Genomic DNA, 21,044 nt, shown 5'->3' on the forward strand with positions numbered 1-21,044 from the left:
GGTGAAGAGTTCCCGGAGGCGGACTACGCGACTAAAGGGCTTGGGGTGCCGCTGTGAGGAAGGGAGGGAGGTAAGGATGAAAGGAAGGAAGGAGAGTAGAGATGAAGGGAGGTAGAAAGGGAGAGAAAGAGGAAGGCTTAGAGAAGAGTAGGTGTTGGAAAGAATTAAGAAGAGTAAGAAAATGGAGAATGGAAAACAAATGGATAGAAAATTAGCTTGTGGGAGATGTTTTCCGTCCAGATCTCCTCTTTCTCTTCTTCCTTCTCCTCTTTGTCTTCCTCTTCCTCCTCTTCCTCTTCTTCTCACCTTTTTCTCCTCGCGTGCTACAAACTCTTCGGCCTCCTCATTCTCAACCAGTACCATCTCCTCCTCCTCCTCCACCTCCTCCTCCTCCTCCTCCTCCTCCTCCTCCTCCTCCTCCTCCTCCCCCGCCCCCGGCAAAAGGCCCCACCAACACAATGAGCCGTGACGCCGCGTGTACCTGAAGGCGCGGGCGCGATGGATGGCCTGACTAACATGCAAATTGGGAAGCAAATCGAGAGCCATCAAGGTAACAGCGAAGAAAGAGAATAAATGCAACGGAGGTTTGTTTATGGCGATTGATAATAAGAGGCGAGCAGCTAAACCAATATTCGTAACCCCCGAGGCATCTGTTTTTTACCTTGGGGGGGGGGGCGATCTCTCTCTCTCTCTCTCTCTCTCTCTCTCTCTCTCTCTCTCTCTCTCTCTCTCTCTCTCTCTCTCTCTCTCTCTCTCTCTCTCTCTCTCTCTCTCTCTCTCTCTCTCTCTCTCTCTCTGATCTACACGCTAAAGGCCATTGTTATCACTCTTCATCGTCGTCGTCATCATCATCATCATTATTCTTTTTTCTTCATTTCTTTTATCTTTTCATTTTATCTTCATATTTCTTTCTTTTATTTTATCTTTTTGTCTGTTTTTTTTTCTTTTCTTATTTGTCTCTTTTTGTTCTTTCTCTGCTCTTATCCTTTTTTTCTCTATTTGTCTTTCTTGAATAACTTTAATAGTATTCCTTTATTCCACAGGTATAAAATTAAGTCATACAATTCCTTCTGTTTCAGGTATATAACTCAAACTAATATACCTGCCCTAATTACCTTACTGTTACCTAACCATACACCTGACCTCTTGACCTCCTCTCACCTAATTACCTTACTGTTACCTAACCATACACCTGACTTCTTGACCTCCTCTCACCTAATTACCTTACTGTTACCTAACCATACACCTGACCTCTTGACCTCCTCTCACCTGACCTCTACATTGCAGGTGTGACGATGCTGTCGGCCATGGAAACCGCAGTCAAGTGTGAGGTCGACTTGCCGCTCAACCTCAAGACGCACGTGAGTACCACAACGTGTGTTCCCCCCCATCGTTGCCAGATTATCGTATTCACCACTTTGTATTCATCATTTTTAAGCCACATCAGAAGCTACGAAAATGCAGTGCGATGAGTACGATAATTTGGCAAGCCTGATACCCCCCTCACGTCATGTACGGCACTGAGACTGTGGTGGACACGGTCGGGTCCTATATACTTCTCCTTATCCTTGAATAGATGCAGTTTATTAAGGATTTCTTTTTTACCTTATTGTATTTGGGGGAAGTTTGCCGCTCGTATTTTTTGTACATTATTTTAGTCCGCGTTTATAAGGGATTGTTTACTGACCTTGTTCTTTTTAAAGGAAATCTGCCGTTCTTTTTTGTATACATTCTTATCCGCTTTTACTTGGAATTGTTTATTGACCTTATTCTCTTTAGAGGAAAGTTGCCGTTCATTTTTGTATACATTCTTATCCGCGTTTTTAGTGATTGTTTTGACCTTATTCTATATTCGGGAAGGCTGCAGTTCAATTTTTTTTTATTCTATTTTTTTTTATTCTGCATTTTTTTTTCTTCATATTTCAGTCTTCAAGAACTTAATACGTGCTCGGAGGGGGTATTGTTAGCCACGATTTATTTTTCGCACCTGTTTACTTCCTCTCATAACTTCCTTACGTGTAGTTTCGCTCCTGTTTTTTTGTAGTGAATCCGTGTTGTTTTTTGCGTCCCATATTGTGTTGACGTCTGTAATTTCCATACGTGATTTTCTTCTCTCCCGTGAATCAGTGTTGGCTTAAGTTACCCGCATTGGTTTATATATCTGTGGTTTTAAGTTCGCGTTCACCATATCGTTCACTGAAAAATAATATAGCAAACAAACAGGGGAAGAAGGGAAAGAAAACATGTATTATTTTCATGGTGGGAGAGCAAAATATTAGTAGTGTAAGAGTGTCTGTTTCACCCTATCTGTTTTCTCTTATCGTTTCACCAGAACGATGCGGGTGTTTATATTATGTTTCTTTCCATGTGTGTCTTGTCGAGTAGCTTATTTCCATCATTCATTATTACCTTCATTTTGTCATTTAGTATCATTGTCAACAGGAGTATCGGGAGAAGTGGGTTATCTTATCGTGTTGTGCTCGCTTTTCACTCTTTATAATCTTTTCAACTTCTCGACTACCCGTGACTTGTTATTTCCTCCTGCAAGTCGTTAAATGTCACTGAGATATCGTAGGAGGAAAGCCTTCATATTTTGTCCTCTCCTCAACACCACTTTATCATCAGTGCAAAGGTTGTCGATTTATATTCTTACAAGTCGCTATGTGTCGTTCAAGTGCCTCAGGAGAAGGAGAAGGAGAAGGCAGAGGAGGAGGAGGAGGAGATTAGGGTCGTGTTGTTATTATTATTATTATTATTATTATTATTATTATTATTATTATTATTATTATTATTATTATTATTATTATTATTATTATTATTATTATTATTATTATTATTATCCATTATTATGAACCAAGAAACAAGCCCTTCTGGAAGGAGTCGAAGACTATAAACCAGAATGCTCCAGCAAGGGAAGCAACTTGGTAAGGAAAAGGAGAGATAGAAGAAAATATAATTATATAAAATACAGCCACTCAGTAATGCTATACTGGCATTAATTCATTAAAATGATTAAAAAATTAAGCTTCAAAGTCAACGTAATAAAAAATCATTTGCGCCCAGCTTAAACTTCTGAAGCTCTACAGATTCAACAACATGACTAGGCAATGCGTTCCACTTTTTAGAGGTAGATAATAAAACATCTTGAAAATTGGTTGGTGTTAAATCCAACAAGTGAAAATGCACAATTATTGCATTCTGCATTCCTGGTAATGCGTGTAGGGTCAAATGAGCCAGGTAGAGCCCCGTGCAGAGGGTGATTGACATTATGATAAATTTTACATAGTAAGCAAAGTGCGTTAATGGCACGTCTGTGCCACAAGTCAGTGCTTAAGTCAGGAATAAAGAATTTAACTGCACGCAAATTTTTATTCAAAAAGCTAAGATGAGAGTCAGCAGCTGATGACCAAACAGGGGAGCAATACTCCAGACTAGGAAGGATAGAAGAGTTAAAGCAATTCATCATAATAGATTTGTCTCCAAAAATCTTAAAAAGGCTTCCTCAGAATACCAATTTTCTATGCAACTGAAGAAGAAATGCAACGAATATGTTGTTCAAAGGTCAACTTACTATCAAAAGTTACCCCCAGAATCTTGATCGAACTATTCAGTGCTAAGGAAACATTATCAGTGAAGAGATTTGCATGTGGAGGATCAAGAGGTCTGGACCTGCTTATTATCATTTTTTTTTCTTCACATTTAACTTCATGCCCCACATCTTACACCAAACACTACTTTAAGCAAGATCTCTATTCAGGCACTCAGCAACGGCTAGTCACATGTTTGGAGATGGAACAACAGCAATTAAGGTACCATCATCAGCACAGGCAACTAGTTTATTTTCCAAGCCACTCCACATGTCATGAGTGTACAGTGTTGTCGGTGCATGGTCGCTTCTCATAACTGGGATCAGTGAACAAACGGGAATCACCAAATTTACTGTTACATATTCGAGTCTCTTAAGCTTAGCAAAGAGTGTAGTCGTGAGGATCGCCATAGGAAGATTTTGGCTGGTCGTTGTGACTTTCTCCTCCTCCTCTTTCCCAGTGTTGCCTTCATGGCTGTCGTCGTCGTCAACATTGTTGGTCCTCGTTGCTGATGATGTAGTTCTTTGTGATTGTAATTCTTGTTACCTTCCTCGCTTCGTCGTCGTCATCATCGTAGTCGAAATATGTTGATCCTGGCGTCGTTCTCGTCGTCGCCGTGGTTCTCGCCTCCTGGCCCTCCTGCCCTCCCCCCTCCGCCTGTTATCGCTGCCCGGCTCCACGCGGCCTTTTGTTTCCAGGGGGGCGAAATTTACACCTCGGAATAGTTTTGCGATCTGTTTTTGGGGCGAATATAGCCACCCATATATAGAGTGACCATTTAATAGGGGCCGGAAAACAACAACTTTGCCCCGTGGCCCCTCGCGTTGAAGGCTAAATTATGAAGTGTTAAACCCCCTATAATGGCTAATTCCCTACGTGCTTCATCACTCCCTTCCATTAACAACACCTCCCGGCCGACATGACAATGGTAAATTGATCTGATGACACGGACGATGCTCGGGCCCGGCGCTGGACACGCACACGCTGATGATGGTGGCGGCGGCGCTGGGGACTCGGGCACACGGGGACACGGGCGCTGATTGCCTCAAGCACAAAGAAGAGCGTGTTTGTTATAAATGACGCGTAGAGAAAGCTGGGGCGAGCGGGCGAGTGATTGTGTGAGTGTGTGAATTGGTGTATCAGTCCGTCAGTTCGTCGAGTTGTTTGTCCGTACAGAAAGATTTCCTCAAGCACAAAGAAAAGGATTTGTTGTTGGAGTTAACGACGTGGAGTAAATGAACCTTTATGGCGTGTCAGTCAGTTATTCAATCAGCAAGTCAGTCGGGTAGTCATTCACTCAGTTGTGTAATAGGTAAGAAAGATCACACAATGCAGGGCGAAGAGCGTTCTTCTCTTGTTATTCCTACACAGGACACAGATTTAGAAAGTCAGAAAGTTAATAAATGTTTTTTTTATATAAATTCCTAAAATATCTTGATAGGGTATATTGTTAGTCAGTCAGTCACTCAGTCATTCAGTCAATAATGTTCTTCCTCTTCTCCTCCTCCTCCTCCTCCTCCTACTCTTCCTCCTCCTCCTCCTCCTTTCCGTGACGCCGTCGAGGGAGGATAAATGGGAACAGGACATGGGTCAGAGTACACCAGATGAAGACACTGCGGAGGGAGGAAGAGAGGAGGAGGAGGAGGAGGAGGAGGAGGAGGAGGAGGTAACGGTGAAAGAGAAGAGAAAAGGGAAGAGGACGTGATAGAAAAGAATATCAAGAAGAAGAAACAGCAGGTAGGGAAGAAGGAGGAGGAAGAAGAAGAAGAGAAGAATAGGAAAGGAGGAAGGAAACAAGGATGGAACGAGGCAGGAGCAGACAGGAACAAATCGCAGTGGGAAGAAAACACGTGGAAAACAGAACACTCGAAGGAGGAGGAGAGGGAAGGAGCGAAGGATGCACTGAAGGAGGAGGAGGAGGAATGAAGGAAGGGGGGAGAATAAAGGAAATAGATCAAGGGAACACTTCGTCGTCAGCATGAACAGAGGATTGAAACGCCATGACAGGAGGAGGAAGAGGAGGAGGAGGAGGAAGAAGAAGAGGAGGAGGACATGAAACACAGAATGAGAGAGAGAGAGAGAGAGAGAGAGAGAGAGAGAGAGAGAGAGAGAGAGAGAGAGAGAGAAGTAGAACAGAACAAAAAAAAGACTGGACATCCTCATTTAAAAGATTGAACCAGGGGAACGGCAAACACACGCGAATAAATTGGGGGGAAGAGAAAGATAAACAAATGCTCCATGGAATATCGCACACAAGAGGGATGGGTCAGGCAACACACACACACACACACACACACACACACACACACACACACACACACACACACACACACACACACACCTACCTAAACTACGAAATATTAATAAAAAAAATGAAGAGAGGAAAAAAAAGTAAACTATATGTATGTGCAAAGCGGAGAGAGAGAGAGAGAGAGAGAGAGAGAGAGAGAGAGAGAGAGAGAGAGAGAGAGAGAGAGAGAGAGAGAGAAAGTGTATTTATATGGAGAGGAACCGTATAGTTAAAACGCTCCGATAGTGAAAAATATGCAAGCCCCTTCTCATCCTCTTCCTCCCATTCCCCCTTCCTCCCCTTTCCCCTTTCCCTCCCCTTCACCCTTCCTTCCCCCCTTCCTCCCCTTTCCCCTTCCCCTCCCCTCCTTTACTCCCACCTCTCGTATCCGTATGTTCTAAGCTTAAAAATGCCGCTCTAAATTGCATGTGCCGGGTATTAGTGATATTTAGGAATTGGAAACATGACCCAATTCATTTTACACATAACTGAGCAGCATTGTCTTAAGAAAGTTATTTGAGTTAGCGCGTTAGGAATGATGTTAGTGATTGTGATGAATGTTGGATGCGTTTTTATTTTTATTTTAGGAGGAGGCGAAATGTGCATATCCAAAGTTTATCATGCTCCCTTTTTTTCTTATTTTTCTTTTTTTTTATAACTTATTAGCAGCATTTTCTTTCCTCAGTGATCGCCAAGGAGAGGAAAATTATAATCCCAGTTTGTCTTATTCGTATTTTTTCTTTTACCATACACTAAACCCTTGCGTCGCTTTATTATCGCTTCTGTAAATTTTACCTCATATTTATTTATCCATATCTTCTTAAATTTTCTTTTGACGGGATCATTATTTTGTTAAGAGCGAAAGAAAATGTGTAATCAGTGTTAGCTCAGTCTATATTTTTTTTCCTTTTGTCTTTCTTTATCACGTCACAGTCAGCCTTTGCTTTGCTCTGCCGCTTTCGTTTTGTCATTTCCACTCACGTCCCTAATTATATTATGACCAAGCACACGACCTGCCGCCTCGCCCCGCCCCTCCCGCTCACCCTCAGCAAGACTCACTCATTCTCGCCTCCGCTCATACACTTTCCTTCGCTAATGCAATGCAGACACCACCACCACCAAAAATTATCCTCCACCGCGCTGAGTTCCCATAATTTGCTGCTCTTCACTGACGGGCTCATAGGTTAGCCCGTGTCTCTGTATCTCAAAAGAGGCAATATTAACACCACCACCACCACCACCACCACAAAATTAAGCAACAAAATAATGACAACAAGAAAACAGTAATACATCAAAGGTAATAATAGTCTTAAATGCCATAATCTTCTACTTCTACTATTACAACTACTTTTACTCACACTTCCATCACTACCATTACTACTACCACTGCCTCTTCCAATAATGATGATAATAATAATAGTAATAATAGTGATAATAATAAAATAACAATGACAGTAACAACAGCACACCTCAGATATAAAGTAAATAAATCACAGCACAAATCACAGCGTGGGAACCAAGACTTAGAATACGTACATACAGACATACACACGTATACACCAAATTACCTACCTCACTCCCCTCCTTTGCGTGTGTGTGTGTGTGTGTGTGTGTGTGTGTGTGTGTGTGTGTGTGTGTGTGTGTGTGTGTGTGTGTGTGTGTGTGTGTGTTAACATTACTCCTATTACTCGTATTAGTATAATTACAACGGGGCGTAATGCAATAATATAATGTAATCTAACTCAGCTTCGCATGACATATACAATACACCTCCGCCACCCTCCTCCTCTTCCTCTTCCTCTCCCTCCACCGCCTTCTCTTCTTCCTCCTGTTCCTCCCTCCTCTTCTCCTGTCTTCGTGTCCTCTCGGTTTCGGTCTTTCCCCTTCTATTTCTCCACTTCCTCCACTTCTTCTTGTTTTTGTTTTTTTCTCTTTCTAATTCGTTTTTTTATTGTTCTTTTTTCTCCTCTTTATTATTTTTATTCTCTTTTCCTTCTGCTTCTTTTTTTTCCTCCTCTTCTTCCTCCTCATACTCCTCCTTCTACTCCTACTCCTCAAACGCCTCTTTTTCTTCTCTTCCCTTCCTCCTCCTTCTCCTCTTTCTTTCCCGCTTCTCCTCTTCCTTTCTCCTCCCTTTAGTTCTTCCTCTTCCTCCTCCTCCTCCTCCTCCTCCTTCTCTTCGTCTTCCTCCTTTTCTTGCTCATTCATTTGTTTTTCTTCTCTTCCTCATCCTCTTTCTCTTTCTTTTATTCTAATTACTTCTCTCCCTCCTCTCCTCTTCCTCCTCGTCTCCTCCTTGCTCGCCTCGTCCTCCTCGTCCTCCTCCTCCTCCTGTACCCTACTCAGGTAAGCGCCTAATAAGCACAGGTAGGGGAGACTCACCTGTATTGAAAGGTATTACACTCAAGTGATTAAAAAGTGGAATAATTCGTGGTTATGTTAAAGGTGTGCAGAGAGGTGTGGGAGATAGTATTATTATTGTTATTATTGTTATTATTATTATTATTATTATTATTATTATTATTATTATTATCATTATTATTATTATTGTTGTTGTTGTTGTTGCTATTGTTGTTATTTTTATTCCTGGTTCTGTTTTTATTGCTTATGAGAGAGAGAGAGAGAGAGAGAGAGAGAGAGACGTCACCTCCCCAGGTAATTGCCAGCACACCTTCCAGTTAGGTTGTCTGCAGCTTTATATATTTTTATCTTATAATTCAGGGTCTCTCTCTCTCTCTCTCTCTCTCTCTCTCTCTCTCTCTCTCTCGCTCTCTCTCTCTCTCTCTCTCTCTCTCTCTCTGCCCCCCCCTGTTGACGTTCGAGAATATTATATCGCTTACAAACTGAAAAAAGACTTTATTTCCATGGGAAGGTGATGCTGATGATGATTATGATAATGACGGTAGCGATGGCGATGGAAGAAATGACTTGGCGATGCCCTTGCTGTCAATAATTTAAAGTGCGGAGAGGTCTTTCAAGGCAGGAGTAACGAGGAGAGAGCCAGGGGTATGGAAAGACACAAAGATGGGCTAGTGTTTAGGTTGGGAAGAAAAAACAAAGAGATAGTCGGGAGTGGCAGAGGTAAGGTACATTTCCGGGGACAGAGTTTACTGGAAGGACAAGTGACGGGCAGAGTTTAAGGGTTTTAGGAAAGAAGGATAGGGAACAGCGGAAGGGATGAATGATAGCCTTAAAATGGGAAGGCGTTGGTGCATTTGTAGAGGTAGGGGTAAGGGGTAAACAGGGGTAATGATGGATATGGGAAGGAAGAGGATAGGAAAAGGAGAAGTCAAGGATGAAAGAATGGATGAGTAACCTTAAGAGGCTGGGAAGACGGGCATTAGTAGTGATCCCAGTGATGAAAGTAGGTCAGGAAGGGAGCAGGCAGGGGTAAGCAGAATAGGGGCATTGATAGGAACATGAGTAAAGGACAGGGGTATGAGGCATGGGTAAGTATGAAGGGAAAGGCAAGGAGGGTACGACCAGCAGCGGCAGAGGCAGACAGAACAGGCCTTGGATTTGTGTCAGGAGGAGGCGGCGGCAGGCAGTGGGCGGCGATTCTACGTACATCTAGCCTTGCATTAGTATAGCAGCGTATGTCCGTGCTATTAGTATATTGAAACGGCCATGTTATTACTGTAATGGGCCGTACTTGCGTGGAGTTACACCCTGCCTTGCCCTCCGTTACTGCTCCGCCTCGATAAAGCTTCCTGTTTATCTGCCGTATAGAGAAGGCTGTCTGTTGTGTCCTTCTTCTGCATAAGGATAGGGATCAGGGTTAACTTCTAGAGTGGATACATACTACATCGAGTCCAACAGCCAGAGGGTTATATTTTTCTCTCGTCTAGGTCGCCCATAAGTTTGCTTCTTGTGTTTTTAGACTGATAAAGTATTGCCTTTTAAGTTATCAAACACGGCATCGCAAGAGTTATTGTAGCTCTGTCATCACTCCTCTTCTATTAACTCTTTCTTTCATTAATATTTTTTCCCCCTTCCGTCCTGATGACTGACTTCGCTTCCTCTGTCCATCTCAAGAAGAATCACACACGCCCTTTCATAATTATTGTCTCCTTCCCATATATCTCGCCTCGTTCTCTTCTCCCCCTGCTAATCCCCTACTCTCCCCCTCCCTCTCTCATACAGTCTCGTCCCCCTTTCCCCTTCTCTCTCTATTCCTCTCGTCCTCACTCTGGCCTTGCTGAGACCCGCCGCCCAACACTCATTAGCCACAAACTAATTACTTACGGGGCAGCTCCGAGGTCTTCTTTGTTGTCTAATGCGGCGAGGGGATCATAGGAAGCCCCGCCCCGCCCCGCCGGCCTGACCCAAGACCTGCTTGCCCCTTCCTCCTGCCCCGCCCCGTGTCCCCTCTATGGCGTCTCTCTGGAGGTGTGCTTCAGTAGAGTTTGGTGCAAGAATTAGGTCATCGTGAGATAGTAGGTAACAGTGAGAATGATGATGATGATGACGATGATACAGGCATACACGTCATGCATGAGGGAGGATATGAACTAATGACATTGGTAATTTTTATGATTACAGCAATAATAGTAATAGCCACCTTAAAAATAATAATAATGATAATAATAATAATAATAATAATAATAATAATAATAATAATAATAATAATAATAATAATAATAACAATGGTAATGCTAAATAGCCCCACCACCAGCACCGCCTCCAGCGCACACACGACGTGGGCGGCGCGGGTCGTCGTGACTGGCTGTCGGGATGGAGACGTCTCGCCGGCCCTCCCGAGGCGTCCCGGGGAGCTAATGACCAATCAGAGCCGCTAATCATTACGTGGGATAGTTTACGACAACGAGGCTGGTGATTAGGGCCGTGAAGAATTACCGGCCGCCTTGAGACGTGCTTACAGATGCACGCCGCTGGTGGTGCTGACTGTGTGTGTGTGTGTGTGTGTGTGTGTGTGTGTGAGTGTGTGTATGTGTGTGTGTGTGTGTATGTGTGGTGTGTGTGTGTGTGTGTGTGTGTCAGTCTTTCTTGTCTCTCTCTGTCACTGAAACTCCACGTCACGACTGTTTATGTGGATTTTACAGTCTGCACGTAGCGAGGTACCACTTTCCATACATAGGTAGTCATCCAGGTAGATAACAGAACACACAGGTGAAGTAAACTTTTCCGTTCAGTAAATAAATCAACAAAAACCGTCAAGAAATTTAGTTGCATTCCAAAGGTGACAATAACCAGTGTTGTACCGCTCACAGGTGATCATTTAGACCCCAACCACAGAACACACACTCCACAATTTCATCCCTTAATCGTTTGTTGCTAAATATAATCTTCGAGGCGTGCAGTCGCGAGGGAGAGGCACAAGACGTTATGTTATTGTCTTCAGCGAGGCCTCAGCAGGCAGTGGCGGCCCTGTGTAGCACCGCATAATGTATCAAATGACGCGTGGCATTCACTTGCGTGTCAGCTCGGGGTCAACACGTTGAAGTGAATAATAACAGAAGAACATGATCCCAGTTCTCGGGCCGTCGCCTGTCTCTGTCCTCCTGATTGTCTCTCTGCCTGGTCCGTGTTCAAGTTAGGCGCTTCAGAACCAGTCAGCAGCTAGTCAGATCAGTCAATCAGCAAGTCAGGCAACCAATCAGCCAGCCAGACAGCCATTCAGCTAAACAGCTAGCAAGTCATCCAACCCGACAGTCAGTCTCTTAACAAATTAGTAACCCAGCCAGACAATCAGCCAGTCAGCAAATCAGCAAGTCAGTTAGCTATTCAAACAACTGAAGCAAACCAGTCAGCCAGTCAACCAGTCAGCCGGCCAACCATTTAGCCAGTCAAGCAACATGACAGTACATTCGCCAGCTATCCGGCCTTTTAGCTAATCAAACAGCAAGACAGTCAGCCAGACAACCGCCCAATCAGCTAGTCATCCAGCAAGCCAGTCATTCTGCCGGTAACAGCACAAACACACACCTACAAGCACTCGCACCTTTCCGAATCGAGGCTCGTCGGAGGCTGTTCGGCTAAGCATGAAACCTTGTCGACACGGCCAGTTTTATATCGACCCCGCCGCCGCCGTGACGCTGTAAGTGAGGAGCGACAAGCTTTTGCTCATTTGTGGAGGCCGACAGCGAGGAAAGCGACAGGTTGGTGCGAGGCGGAGGCTGTAGCGCGACAAATGATGCTGTGATGGAGTGTGTCAAGCTGGGTGGAGGAGGAGGAGGAGGAGGAGGAGGAGGAGGAGAAAGAGATGGAGGATATGAGAGGAATTAGGAGTGGAAGGGCAAAAGGCAAAGAATGGAAAACAAACAAAAGTAAAAGGTGAGATGGAGGGAGAGAAATACGAAGATTAGGTACAAGAATAGGCTGTTATTGAGAGGGAAAATACAGAGGAAGAGAAGGAGAATATGCAAGGATAGGTAATGCGACGTAGACGGCACCATGCATTTACTGGGCAATACGGAGGCAACATGAAGTAATGGAAGTAAAAGCATCCAAGAGTTAAAGAAAAGAGGAAGCAATAGAGGCACTGGATTCTAAGCTGGGGGATCAGGCGAGGCTGGAAGAAGTACAAAGAGAAGGGCAGGAGGAGAAAAGAAAGCTGTCATGTCCTGAGGAAATGAAAAAGATTTGAAGGAAAATTGGATTAATAGACACAGTAGAGGGAATTATTGCAAAGAAAGCAGTATAGTCATGCCTTGCTGAGGGGTTGATGCGTCTCACTTAGAACGATGAGTTGGAGGGATGCAGGGGATGAGGGGATGATTTGATTGTTAGTTTGCTTCTTACTTTTATATTTACCTTTAAGACGGAAATCACTCCGGAAGAAGGTCCGGCTTAGTTGTTCTTTGTGACTGAATGAAGGGCAGAGGAGTTACATATGTCGCTCCCTCTCGACTATCACCACACTGACCACCACCACCACTGCCATCCTCAACACCTTTTTTTTCCATCACCACAACCAACAACAACAACAACATCACTACCATCACCAACAATATCACCACCACCAACTCACGGCACTGACCACCACCCTCACTGCTGTCACCACAACTTCTTTTACCATCACCATCACCAAACTAACACAAATTATTATTATTATTATTATTATTATTATTATTATTATTATTATTATTATTATTATTATTATCATCATCATTATTGTTATTACCGTCACAACCTAACACACACACACACACACACACACACACACACACACACACACACACACACACACACACACACACACCTACAAACACATTTGCACACACTCCTCTTTATTTATTAGTCTTTCCCAACCTATGTAAACTTTTAGCCATTGTTCTATTTTCGTTTAGTCGCAATTCTCTAATATTTTCATTCCTTCGTTTGAGGCGCTTTACGTCCGCTCTCTCCCTCCTGCTTCGCTTCGTTTCCCTCCCGCTTCGCGTTTCCCCTCTTGTTTTTCGCGCGTTCTTCATTCGGCAGCTGCGCGAAGATGAGAGTCGCTGTGTTTTTTTTCTTTTTCTGCTGCCTTACCGTTAAGAGGGGGCGAGAGAGAGAGAGAGAGAGAGAGAGAGAGAGAGAGGGAGAGGAAGAGGAAGAGGAAGAGGAGGTAGGAATAAGGAAAGAACAAGTAAGCGACTAAAGGGAAAGAAACTATTTTACATTTTTAATCACTGTGTTATGCATTTGAATTTATTTCCTCTGAATGCTGAGAGAGAAAAAAAAGGAAATGGAACAGGAGGACCTGGAGGAGGAGGAGGAGGAGAGAGTGAAGGAGGAGGAGGAGGAGGAGGAGGAGAGGGTGAAGGAGGAGGAGGAGAAAAGATACAATACCCATTTCTCATAGTAACTTCATCACCACCACGAACATTTCCACCACCACCACCACCACCACTACCACCATCATCAACGCCCAATGACTGCCAATTACACTCAAGAATAGTAATGACACTAAAACACGAGATATTAATTAAACAGCCGTCGAGATGGTGGAGGTGGTGGTGGTGAAAGGTGTTTGGAAGGTGGCGCTGGGTGGGTGGGTGTTGTGGTAATGGTGGTAGGGATAGTGGTTGTGGTGATATGGTCTTCACGGTAGCCTCCCTTGCCTCTTTCACCCTGCCTCCACCTTCTCCTCCTTTTCGTCTGCCTGTTCGTTTTTCTATTTATTTTTTTTCCTTCTCCACTTCCTTCCTTTTCGTCTACATCTACTCCATATCTTCTTCCTTTGTGGACTAGGTCGATAAAATTCTTAAAACGAGGTACACACACACACACACACACACACACACACACACACACACACACACACACACACACACACACACACACACACACACACACACACACACACATGTAACTGTTCTTATTCTTTGTCTGTCCATCTCTCTCTCTCTCTCTCTCTCTCTCTCTCTCTCTCTCTCGTCCCATTTGTCTAATTGTCAATAATTGTGTCTAAACGAGGACGATGGCCACATATGGATCGGCGGCAGATACTGTAACTAGACAATTCTCGTCATTTATCACCCGCCCGCCACGAATTAGTTCATAATGGCCAAACACCACTGAGTTCCTGTCCTTTCTCTCTCTCTCTCTCTCTCTCTCTCTCTCTCTCTCTCTCTCTCTCTCTCTCTCTCTCTCTCTCTCTCTCTCTCTCTCTCTCTCTCTCTCTCTCTCTCTCTCTCTCTCTCTCTCTCTCTCTCTCTCTCTCTCTCTCTCTTTCCGCTGCCTGAAATAAGATCGTGTGTAATTTTCGTAATATTTAATGCAGATAATCCCGAGATGTTTATGTTATTAGAGTATTCTTAGAACTGCTGGATTGTGGCGTTGTATGTGTGTTTTGGTGTGTGTGTGTGTGTGTGTGTGTGTGTGTGTGTGTGTGTGTGTGTGTGTGTGTGTGTGTGTGTGTGTGTGTGTGTGTGTGTGTGTGTGTGTGTGTGTGTGTGTGTGTGTGTGTGTGTGTGTGTGTGTGTGTTTCGGTGTGTGTGTGTGTGTGTGTGTGTGTGTGTGTGTGTGTGTACGCGTGCTACTGTATGTAATAATGACGGTGTATATAATTATGTTCGCCCGAGTGTAAATATCCGAAACTAGCTTGTCTTTGTGTTGCTCGGCGTGTGTGTGTGTGTGTGTGTGTGTGTGTGTGTGTGTGTGTGTGTGTGTGTGTGTGTGTGTGTGTGTGTAAACGAGCTTGTGTACACCCTCGCAAGCAGCAGCAAGCAAAAATCGTCTTAATTTGGCCATATGACCCCCCTCCTCCCCTCCCTCCTCCTCTGACTCTCCTCCTCACTGATACCACCTTCCTCCTCCTCCTCCTATTCGTACTCATCCCCCCTCATTCCCCCTCCCCGTATACCCTTTCCTACTGACTCCGAGATCCCCCTCCTACCTCCTCTCTCCCTTCCTCCTCATCCTTCCCTTCCTACTTATCGCTACTATACTTCCCTCACGCCTTACTTACACCTCTGCCCTTCTTCCTATACCCCCTCAACGCCCTCCTACCCCATCTCCCTTCTCCCTATTCCTGCTTTCCCGTACCCCTCTTCGCCCTTATCCTCCTCCCCTATTCTTCGTCCCCTGCCTGCTTTCGTATACCTCTCTCCTCCATTCCTCCTCCTACTCCTCCCAGTCCTTCCCCGTCCCCCCCCCCTCCCTCACCTGCTGCGAGGCTCAACACGCCACATAAGTGTTGCGTATATTTACCGCCTGGAAATTATCTTTACGCGACGCCATAAAACCTCGACTAACGCTACCAAAATGGAAATTAAATATTACTAATTAATGAGGTGGGGGTCTTTGCGGGCTGCCTCTCGCCGGTGCTCAGACACGGCCCAAAAAGCATTGTTAATTAAGGCGGGAAGTGTGCCAGGGGGAAACAGTCGTGTTTTCTCCCAATAAATCTCGTGTTTTAAATGTAAATAAGCTGCGAATTTACACTGCATTATCCGCTGTTTGAGCCGACGTGTAAATCCGTGAGTCCCGCCCCGGAGAGAGAGAGAGAGAGAGAGAGAGAGTGTTTAAATAAAAAAAGAGAGAGAGACAAAGACAGACGGACAAACAGACAGACCGACAAGCAAATACGGAGACGGACAGAAAAACACTTAATCAGATAGACAAACAGATAGACACAGGCATATAGATTCAAAAACAGCCATCGTGAGAGAGAGAGAGAGAGAGAGAGAGAATGTTTGTAGACTGCTAATCTCCACCAAGGAAAATGTAATCCCAAAAAGAGATGCCCCCGAAAAGTGTGTATTGCATTACGCATTAATCTCGAGGCGGTGTTCTAAAACGTGTTTAGTTATGAACGAAAGTCTCTCATTTTAAACATCTTTATTTCCCGCGGCGACCCAAAAAACGGGAGCCTTGGTTGGTTGTGTTTTGGGGGCGGCGGAGGAGGGAAGCGAGTGTGCGGGTGACGTCATTTCGGAAGCGGAGAAAAGACGCGGAGGAAAGTTTTAAGATGCAGAGACCTGAACGCGCGTGTCATGATATTATTGAGATGCTGGAATGCACCTGCCGTGAAAATGTTTAGATATTTAGATTCATAGACGTAAGATGCTTGAACACGCTCATCATGAACATGTTAAGACGCTGACATGCATTCATTTTACCAACTAAGACGTACTTGAACGGATGTGCTGTGAAACTGTTAAGATACATGAACGCTCGCGTGAGAGGCGTGCTGATGATGATGTGAAAGAGGAGGAGGAGGAAGTGAAGGAGGAAGAGGAGGGAGAGGAGGAGGAGGAGGGGGAGGGAGAGGACGGTGTAGACACAAGCTGCACCTCATTAACCTGGCGCTAAATACTTCACACATTAAAAATAATTTGCAAAAACGTTCCTACCGTCGGAATGAAAGGTAAATATTCCGTGATATTACACAGCCACCTAATTAATTATTTTTGCAACGTTAATGTTGTTTTATCAAGAGCTGATTAGGGTGATATTTACATCTTAACTGAGGAAGGTAAATATTCCGACACAGAAAATAGGCTTATTGAAAGACCTTTTCAGCGACCAAACAGATGTGAGCGATATTCACGCTTATAACACTTTGTTTAGACGAAATTTTAAGATGTTTTATTTTTATACTCTTCCCCTTCGTCCCTACATTTCTGCATTCCTCCCTCTACCTCCTTCGTCTTCTATAATAATAATAATAATAATAATAATAATAATAATAATAATAATAATAATAATAAAAGTAACCATTGTATGTGTTAGTTACTCCCGGACACAAATTAAAACATCACAGTGTCAAGGGAAACTAACTTACTACATCCTTAAAAATGAAATCTTCGTTAGGAAAAAAAGAATCGGTTAGTTAACAATGGCTGACGGCGCTCCTTTATCAAATCTTTGTATTACGCGCAAGTGCAGTAAAAAGAACATTAAAACCATTTCAAGGCCCAGCGAGTGTACATTATGGGGTGGTGTAGCTTCTGTCCTACGCTCATTCGCTTCCTCACTCTCTCGCTCCCTCTATCAGCCAAGCAACTCTGGAGCCATTTTTTTTTCGCCCGCCTGAACTGGTTAAAAACATTCATCCAACCAACCTGGCTTCCGCTAACATGTCGATATAGTCCTCTATCTCCTTGCCTCTTTCTACCTACCTGCCCAGCTATCTACCTCCTTCATTTGATTTATACCTGCCTTTCTACCTCCAACACCTGTCTACGTTTGTCAATCAACCTACCTACCTGCCCAGCTATCTATCTCCTTCATTTGATTTATGCCTACCTTTCTGCCTTCAACACCTGTCTACGTTTGTCAATCAACCTAACTGCCTGGCTACTTCTAACACCTGACTTTTGCCTCTAATGCCTTCTTACCTTCATTTTTCCTTCATTCTCACCCACCGTCCACTAGTTTTCAGCCTCCACTTACCTTCAACACTTGCCTCACTCCTTCATCTGCTCTCGCCAACTACCTCTCCTCCTCCACCTCTCCTCCTCCACCTCCCACATAATAACAAGATTACTCCGCCTCGCCCCGCCGCCGAAAACAGTGTATCAATATCATTTGGAAATTCCTAAGCTAATTATTTGTCAATCGGTCATTTTTCTGGCGGATTTTTCACATTTGCGATGAAAATATTCCGTGTATCAAAACCTCATTTTCGAATTCTTGTTCCCGAAGGATGGAGCAATTTGTCGCCCCGGGAAGAGGAAGAGGAAGAGGAGTGATGGTGGTGTTGAAGGGATGAGGACCGAGGAGGATAGAGTGAAGAACGACGTTGGGATGTTCGTTAGAGAAGGTTGTATGGGAATAATATATAAAGGATGCTCATCGGAAATATAAAAGAATGAAGAGAGAAGAGAAGAGGACTTTTGATGAATAGAAGAGTGTAAAGAGAAGCGGACGAAAACTGATTAGGAGAGAAAATTTCCAGGGAATATAAAAATGAAAAAAAGAGAGTAGAAGGATGAAAACAAAGAGAGGAAACAATAGAGAAGATTCGTATGGAAAGAAATAGTGGAAGGTGAGTAGAAGGAACCAAGTAAGGATAACGAGAAAGAGAAAAAAAAAAAAAGAGAAAGGGGACAGCGCAAGTTAGAAGTTGGAGGTTACGGAAAACGGCGTTGGTTGCGTGAATAATTAGAGAGAGCAAAAAAAAAAAAAAAAGAGAAAATATTTTAATTCATTCACTAATCATTATCCTTTGCCTTTTTATTCATTTTTTCTGTTCCTTTCATTCATCACTTTTCTTCTTCATTTGTTCTTATTCTTCCTTTTTATCTCCTGCTTCTTCCCCCTTCTTCTTTCTCTTCTGTTTGTCTTGGTTTATTCCTCCTCCTCCTCCTCCTCTTCCTCCACGATTGTTTCTTCTGGCACGTCTTTTCTCATCAGTCTCTCTCCTTCTTCTCCTCCTCCTTCCTTATTCTCTTAATCTCTTGTCCTTTTTCTCTCCGCGTTAATCCGTTCTCTCCTTCTTCTTTTTCTGACCTCTTCTTTCATCTTCACCACTCATCTCTCTCTCTCTCTCTCTCTCTCTCTCTCTCTCTCTCTCTCTCTCTCTCTCTCTCTCTCTCTCTCTCTCTCTCTCTCTCTCTCTCTCTCTCTCTCTCTCTCTCTCTCTCTCTCTCTCTCTCTCTCTCTCTCTCTCTCTCTCTCTCTGTTGTTAGTCTTTCCCTCCCTCACTTCTCTCCTTCCCTTCGTCTCCCTTTGTCACTTTCTCTCCCTCTCTCCCTTCCTCCATCCCTCCTCGATCCTTTTGTTTATTTCTCTCCTTCTTTTTCTCTCTATTTTTTCTACCTGCAGTCTGGTTTGTCATTTTTTTATTTGCTTGTTTTTGCTTTAGTTTTCACTCTTCTGTTTCTTTCTTTTTTTTTCTTTTTTTTGTTACTGCTGTTCCTTCCTTTCTCTCCTTCTTTCTTCTTGTTCTTCTTCTTCTTGTTTTTCTTTTTGTTCTGCTTGTTATTCTTCTCCTTCTTTTTCTTTTCCCTCCTCCTCAATAATAATAATCAAATGACAAAAACAGAACAGCATTTTTCTACGTACTATTTCCACACACAATAAATAATAAAAAAAAAAAAGAATATGACGAAAAACCGCACCCTCATTTTTCCTAACACACACACACACACACACACACACACACACACACACACACACACACACACACACACGCACACCCACACACACACTCCTCCATCGTTCTCACTACATTGGCCGCCTCAAGACGCGCCTCCCAAACCCTCTATCGGAAATTACACTTTTTATTGCTTAATCGTGCCGAAGGGATACTACCTCCGGAGAGAGAGAGAGAGAGAGAGAGAGAGAGAGAGAGAGAGAGAGAGAGAGAGAGAGAGAGAGAGAGAGAGAGAGAGAGAGAGAGAGAGAGAGAGAGAGAGTGTGTGTGTGTGTGTGTGTGTGTGTGTGTGTGTGTGTGTGTGTGTGTGTGTGTGTGTGTGTGTGTGTGTGTGTGTGTGTGTGTGTGTGTCGAAATGAATGAAAAGAATCAGGAAAGAAAATATTAAAATCCCTTTTAGCAGTAGTACTAGTAGTAGTAGTAGTAGTAGTAGTAGTAGTAGTAGTAATCGTAGTAGTAGTAGTAGTAGTAGTCGTAGTAACAGTAGTAGGAGTATTGAGTGTAGCATCTTCTTGTATTATGCTTTCTTGTTTTCTTTTACTCTTTTCTAATGTTCATCTTCATTCCTCCTCCGCCGTGTCCCTTCATGCGTCTTGCTAATAATGATAAAAAAGTTTCTCTCCTTAATTCCTCTCAGCGACTCTGTCTCTTCCCTCATGAATTAAAATGTATCACATTGTATATTGCATAAACTCTTCTATTTCGTGCCTTAAGCTATTTTTCGTCTCCTACTAATCCTTTTTTTTTCTCCGTGCTCCTCCTTCGTTCTCCCACATCCTTTTCCTCTTCTTCGTCCTCCTTGTTTCTTTTTTTTCTTCTTATTCTTCCTCGTCCTTGTCTTCCCGCACCGTTGTTTTTCGTTTTCTCTTCCTCCTCCTTTTTCTCTTCTTCCTCTCCCACTTTTATTCTTCTCCTCTTCCTCCACATCCTCATGATTTTCCTCATCTTCTTCCTCTTAAACTCTTCTCCTATCTCTCCTCCTCCTCCTCCTCCTCCTCCTCTTTGAAATCTTCCTTTGTGAGAACCTCTGCTGCTCACTCCTCTTCGTCCTTATGCCTCCATCTCCTAGTCCTCCATTCCTCCTCTTCCTTTCCCTCCTCCTCCTCCTCCTCCCCCTCCTCCTCCAGCTCGGCGACGTCTAATGTAATGCCTTTAAATATTTCCTTGCCATTTACCGCACACTCCATAAAAATCTCAATACCTTCCGGATATTAGAGAGTTTTGCGGGGCGGCGCCTAATATTTAGCGCGAGTATTACAAACCGGATATTAAGAAATCCAGTCCGAGTGCATATGAATATTACTACGGGAGAGTGTGTGGAGGGGGAGAAGGGGGGGGAGGGGGGTTTGTGTATGTGTGTGGAGGGGGTTGCGTGTGTGTGAGAGGGGTGTGTGTGTGTGTGTGTGTGTGTGTGTGTGTGTGTGTGTGTCCTGTGCTGTCTTTGTTTTTGTTGTTCCTGCAGTGTTTGTTATTTTACGTTTATATTACATTTAGTACGTGTTTTTTTTTTGTGTGTGTGTGTTCGTTTTTTTTTCCGGTTATCTTTTGTTTTTTATTGGTTGTTTTTTTTAGGGAGCTCGTGGGGTGAGTGACTTTTTATTTTGCATTTTCTTTTTTTCTG

At 43.6% G+C, this 21,044-nt stretch overlaps 1 protein-coding gene across 1 annotated transcript in view; it reads left to right on the forward strand.

Moving 5' to 3' along the window:
- The window catches only part of LOC126998715 (uncharacterized), a 135,866-nt gene that overhangs the window by 74,494 nt on the left and 40,328 nt on the right, over positions 1-21,044 (forward strand). The window contains exon 2 of the mRNA XM_050860703.1: positions 1,288-1,375. Within this exon, the coding sequence (XP_050716660.1) occupies positions 1,288-1,375 (88 nt within the window). The remainder of the gene's footprint in view (positions 1-1,287; positions 1,376-21,044) is intronic.

The sequence above is a fragment of the Eriocheir sinensis genome, chromosome 15, assembly GCF_024679095.1.
Source record: "Eriocheir sinensis breed Jianghai 21 chromosome 15, ASM2467909v1, whole genome shotgun sequence".
Taxonomy (NCBI): domain Eukaryota; kingdom Metazoa; phylum Arthropoda; class Malacostraca; order Decapoda; family Varunidae; genus Eriocheir; species Eriocheir sinensis.